Source organism: Oncorhynchus keta, chromosome 15 (assembly GCF_023373465.1).
Source record: "Oncorhynchus keta strain PuntledgeMale-10-30-2019 chromosome 15, Oket_V2, whole genome shotgun sequence".
In the NCBI taxonomy this organism is placed as follows: Eukaryota; Metazoa; Chordata; class Actinopteri; order Salmoniformes; family Salmonidae; genus Oncorhynchus; species Oncorhynchus keta.
Window position 1 is genome coordinate 4,405,923 of NC_068435.1, and position 6,000 is coordinate 4,411,922.

Sequence of the window (6,000 nt, forward strand, 5' to 3'; positions counted from 1 at the left end):
AGGCTCCCACTCCAATGGATTGTTGTCCAGATTGTCCTATCAATAAACACGTAATAGTTTAGGTCAAAATGCATCGTTAAGATACAGGTAACTGCCAAAGATAGGATACATTTGAAAAAATGGCACTTCCACACAGGTGTGGTTCCTGAGTTAATTAAGCAATTCACATCCCATCATGCTTAGGGTCCCATCTTCAGCTGCTACATTGGTCCAACCCCCAAGGCACTGGTCATTGCTGATTGGCTAGTCCAGTACATCTTTTAGAATCTAATGCCCGACCTTACCTGACTGTCACCAGCTGGACTGTCACCAGCTGGACTGTCACCAGCCTCCTGTCACCAGCCTCCTGTCACCAGCTGGACTGTCACCAGCTGCCTGTCACCAGCTGGACTGTCACCAGCTGGACTGTCACCAGCTGGACTGTCACCAGCTGGACTGTCACCAGCTGGACTGTCACCAGCTGGACTGTCACCAGCTGGACTGTCACCAGCTGGACTGTCACCAGCTGGACTGTCACCAACTGGACTGTCACCAGCTGGACTGTCACCAACTGGACTGTCACCAGCTGGACTGTCACCAGCTGGACTGTCACCAGCTGGACTGTCACCAACTGGACTGTCACCAGCTGGACTGTCACCAGCTTCCTGTCACCAGCTGGACTGTCACCAACTGGACTGTCACCAGCTGGACTGTCACCAACTGGACTGTCACCAACTGGACTGTCACCAGCTGGACTGTCACCAGCTGGACTGTCACCAGCTTCCTGTCACCAGCTGGACTGTCACCAGCTGGACTGTCACCAACTGGACTGTCACCAGCTGGACTGTCACCAGCTGGACTGTCACCAACTGGACTGTCACCAGCTGGACTGTCACCAGCTGGACTGTCACCAGCTTCCTGTCACCAGCTAACTGTTAGGCTATGATAACATTAACTCTAATTAATCCCTTTGAGCTGTCCTGCTATTGTCTATTGTTTTCTTTGTCGTATTTCTTTGTGGTTCTTGGATGTGTTTCTGGTGCATACGGGTTACATACAGGGGTGGAATTGACACGTAAAAAATCTCCACATTTTTGAGCTGAATGCCCAGTGATACAACAGTTGTGACTCGCCTTTTTCCCCACCTTCAATTCCACTCCTGGTTACATGTTTTAGATTGTTAGATTGAGAAGGAGTCCGATCAAGTATCAATCAATCAATCAAAAGATCGATAGATTGATTGAGATCAAGTATTAAATAAATGTACACTACCCCCCCAGTTAGTAATAAACATGGCATTGACCATCTTTGTTCTACAGACAAGTCTATCTATACTCTCTGTTGTCCTACTATAACCATCTCTGTTCTATAGACAAGTCTATCTATACTCTCTGTTGTCCTACTATAAACATCTCTGTTCTATAGACAAGTCTATCTATACTCTCTGTTGTCCTACTATAAACATCTCTTCTATAGACAAGTCTATCTATACTCTCTGTTGTCCTACTATAAACATCTCTGTTCTACAGACAAGTCTATCTATACTCTCTGGTGGGGGGGTCCGAAGAGGAGAGGGATTGGCCTGACGGCTCGCGTCAGCCCGGCGGCTCGCGTTAGCCCGGCGGCTCTCGTTGGCTCGACGGCTCGCGTTGGCCTGACGGCTCGCGTTGGCCTGACGGCTCGCGTTGGCCCGGCGGCTCGCGTTGGCCTAACGCCCTATGAGGTTACTTTATGCTGCTGTTTCCTTCGTTTTGGCAGGTACCTGTTGCACACATCCTTTTAAAGCTGTAATCTACTCAAACTGACACGTCTGTTTGAGATGTTACAACAACAACAACAAAATGATTGCAAACAAACAACATGCCCCCCCCCAACATGCCCCCCCCAACATGCCCCCCCAACATGCCCCCCAACATGCCCCCCAACATGCCCCCCCAACATGCCCCCCCCAACATGCCCCCAGTATATGTCCTGCTATTTATTTTCCCTTGGTGATCCCCAACACTGCTTCATCAACAGAGCAAAACCCATAACAACGATGCTGGGGGAGGACCGTGTCCATGCCCCCCTGCAGATTCCATCTTTTTAAAGATGAAAGACAGCACTGTGTATTAGAGTTGGGGTTCATTTGTATTAAACTCAGTGACTTATTAAGGAAATTATATGAATTTAAAATTGAATTTTGTTAAATAAGTTATCATATAAATGTCTGGCTTTTTTTTTTCAGTTTACTTAGAAGTCATTTTGTTCCAATTATAGTTTACTTCCTGAATTGACTGAATTCACCTCAACCCTGCTTTTGTATAAAACAAGTTTGAGTTATTTGGAAAATAAAAAAACAGTTGTCATGTTTTGAAGTGGATTTTGGTATTGATAAAAAATGTTTTTGTTGCATTCTTTAACTAATGAAGTGCGAATAAAGATATATATTTATTACCCAAACTGCTCTGTTGTTCAATGTGTTGATGCATGCTGTTGTTTCACAGTCCATTGGTTTTGCTCTCCTTTATGTTGACATTTTTTATTTAACTAGTCAGTTGAGAACAAATTCTTATTTACAATGACGGCCTACCGGGGAACAGTGCGTTTAACTGCCTTGTTCAGGGGGCAGAACGACAGACTTTTTACCTTGTCAGCTCGGGGGATTCGATCTAACAACCTTTCGGTTACTAGTCCAACACTCTAACCACTAGGCTACGCTGCCACCCCAGGAAAATGCAGTGTCCCTCCATAGAGATTTAAGCATGAAGACCTGGGGGGGTGGTATATGACCAATATATCATGGCTAAGGGCTGTTAGGAGTTTAAAAATTGTATTACCACAACTACTGAGTGAGGATGACAGTAGACCACCGGACAGAGCTGTTTGATAGTGAATATAAACACTACTAAAATGTATTTTCTTCTTTGAAAGTGAAGGATTTATGTGAATGAAATGTATTTTTTCTGCCTCCGTTTGCTATTTGAAACTCAGTTTGTTCGACGTCAGCATTTCGGTCATATAGAAACCATTATAAACCCCACAGCACCTGCTTCAGCACCTGCTTCAGCACCTGCTTCAGCACCTCACCTGCTTCAGCACCTGCTTCAGCACCTCACCTGCTTCAGCACCTCACCTGCTTCAGCACCTCACCTGCTTCAGCACCATCTCTTGAGTATTTCCCCTTTTATACAACAACCACTTGCTCATTTCTAAAAAAGTTTGTAGTAGGACAATATAAGTATCTTTATAATACAATTGAAGAGGGTATGGAGAGGTAGTGGATGAGTGACTCACTCTTTGATATCCGTCATCTTAAATGGTGTGTGTTCGTGCTTGTCTCCCGTGCGTGACTGAGTGTGCGATATTGGGGCATGCGCACGAAGGCAGGTCTGACCTGGGTGCCATGTTTTCGGTATTTGTGAGAAATAACGCGCATGCGCCCTGGTAGGAACCACCGCACGGTCGGCGTCAGGCTCCACACGGCAGTGATTGCAGATTTTCCCTGTCAGACAGACGGAAGGAATGAGAAAGGGCGAAGGACTGGGGAGCCACTGACACACGGACAGACAGGGGCCCAGAGAGAGAGAGAGAGAGGACGAGATGAAGGAATCATATCAGGGAATAAGAAAACGGCTGGATTAATAATTCAAACCATTACACTTTACAACCAGCGACACCGCAGATGCCATCGGTTTAGCATCGGTTTGTACAATAATCCCGTGTGTATTGCAGCGATTCCTTCATTCAAGGAGAAAAAACGGAGAGCCACCTGGCTACTATCATAGAGCGGAGTACAATGACAACCTGGTGAATGTAGGATAATCTATCTAACCAACGGAATGCAATACAACCGGAATAAAGGACCGTTCCGGGTGAGCATCACCAACCGGGAGTGATGAGAAGAACCACGGGGAGACAGGACCGTGTTTCTGCTGTCGCCTGTCAAGGGTATTCTTCCTGTGTGTTGTGGACTGAACATTTATTCTTCCAGCACCCTCCTCCTCCCCTCCTCCACCGGTGTCGTCTGGGGGTTGTAACATGGAGAGCTCCAGTGGCTCTGGGATCAGCGAATCCACCAAACCGCCAAACCACCAGTTGGAGAAGAAACGGTTAAACCGAGCATCGTCTCCGGCCAGGCCGTTCCTGAAGGATGTCCACTCCTTCCGCTCCTCGCCCAAACCAACGGTTATCGTACCAAAATCCCCCAAACTGACCAAGCATCAGCACTCTTCTCCTGTGCCCGTGTCATCCAATCAAAGCCGCATCACCAGGCGCACCCCAACCGGAGCGAAGGATAACAAACCCGCCGCGGTGAAAAGTCACAGCACCAAGTCCTCCACAGGCACGAGAAAGACTGTTAAGGTAATCCAACATGCAACCCCGGAGCATAAAACGACCGCCGCCAGCAAACCGGCATCGGACAGCAGTCCACACCTCGCCCTCAAAGCCAAGAAGAGTAAAATAGCCACTCTGACCGCGTCTCACCACCGTCCACTCAGCCATGGCTCACCAATCCGCGTCCCAACCGGTGCTATCCCTGTCGGCAGGGTCAGTCAGACGGACAGCAACTCCGATCTCTCCGACTGTCCCTCTGAGCCCCTATCCGAAGAACAACGCCTGACCGCGGCCGCCAGCAGCGACGGGGAGTCGGGGGGCTCTGGGTCCAGCGACAGGGATCATGTGGGAGCGGATTATCCTCTGCAGGCAGGAGCATCAGCAACAGACGCGGCAGGGGCTACTGCTTGTAGTGGTGGGGTTTCATTGCGCACCGCGGAGAGTAGCGCGGAGGGTGCGGTAGTGGCAGCAGCGGGGAAAGGCGGCATGTCTCAGGCTCCAGGAGCAGGTGCTCACGGTCACGGAGGAGATGGGAGTAAACAGGAGAAATCGTTAACAAGCGCATCATTTATAAAACTGGAATGCAGCAAGGAGATAATCGAGGAGGATTTGATACGGGAAATTGAAGACCTACGTTCTGAAAACGACTACCTCAAGGTAAAGAAGGCTGTGGGAATGATTTCTATTTCTCATGAATTATCACATTGTCTCTTATTTATGGCAATAGATCGTGTGTAAATCCATACTGTTGTTTCTGCATCGCCAATTGCTGTAGTCAGTCATTGATTATAGTGTTATATTTGTAGCCTGTGTAGTCTGCTGTAGTAATAGCCTCATTGATTATAGTGTTATATTTGTACTCAGTGTAGTCTGCTGTAGTTATAGCCTCATTGATTATAGTGTTATATTTGTAGTCAGTGTAGTCTGCTGTAGTAATAGCCTCACTGATTATAGTGTTATATTTGTACTCAGTGTAGTCTGCTGTAGTTATAGCCTCATTGATTATAGTGTTATATTTGTAGTCAGTGTAGTCTGCTGTAGTAATAGCCTCACTGATTATAGTGTTATATTTGTAGTCAGTGTAGTCTGCTGTAGTAATAGCCTCATTGATTATAGTGTTATATTTGTAGCCTGTGTAGTCTGCTGTAGTAATAGCCTCATTGATTATAGTGTTATATTTGTAGTCAGTGTATTCTGCTGTAGTAATAGCCTCATTGATTATAGTGTTATATTTGTACTCAGTGTAGTCTGCTGTAGTAATAGCCTCATTGATTATAGTGTTATATTTGTAGTCAGTGTATTCTGCTGTAGTAATAGCCTCATTGATTATAGTGTTATATTTGTAGTCAGTGTAGTCTGCTGTAGTTATAGCCTCATTGATTATAGTGTTATATTTGTAGTCAGTGTAGTCTGCTGTAGTAATAGCCTCATTGATTATAGTGTTATATTTGTAGTCAGTGTAGTCTGCTGCTGTAGTAATAGCCTCATTGATTATAGTGTTATATTTGTAGTCAGTGTAGTCTGCTGCTGTAGTAATAGCCTCATTGATTATAGTGTTATATTTGTAGTCAGTGTAGTCTGCTGTAGTTATAGCCTCATTGATTATAGTGTTATATTTGTAGTCAGTGTAGTCTGCTGTAGTAATAGCCTCATTGATTATAGTGTTATATTTGTAGTCAGTGTAGTCTGCTGTAGTAATAGCCT

The 6,000-nt window shown here is 46.0% G+C and overlaps 1 protein-coding gene across 1 annotated transcript in view; it reads left to right on the forward strand.

Annotated features, from left to right (window-relative positions):
* The first annotated feature begins 3,507 nt into the window (after positions 1–3,507).
* The window catches only part of LOC118379859 (microtubule cross-linking factor 1), a 184,785-nt gene continuing 182,292 nt past the window's right edge, over positions 3,508–6,000 (forward strand). The window contains exon 1 of the mRNA XM_052464310.1: positions 3,508–4,953. Coding sequence (XP_052320270.1) covers positions 4,000–4,953 — 954 coding nt within the window. The 5' untranslated portion in view covers positions 3,508–3,999. The remainder of the gene's footprint in view (positions 4,954–6,000) is intronic.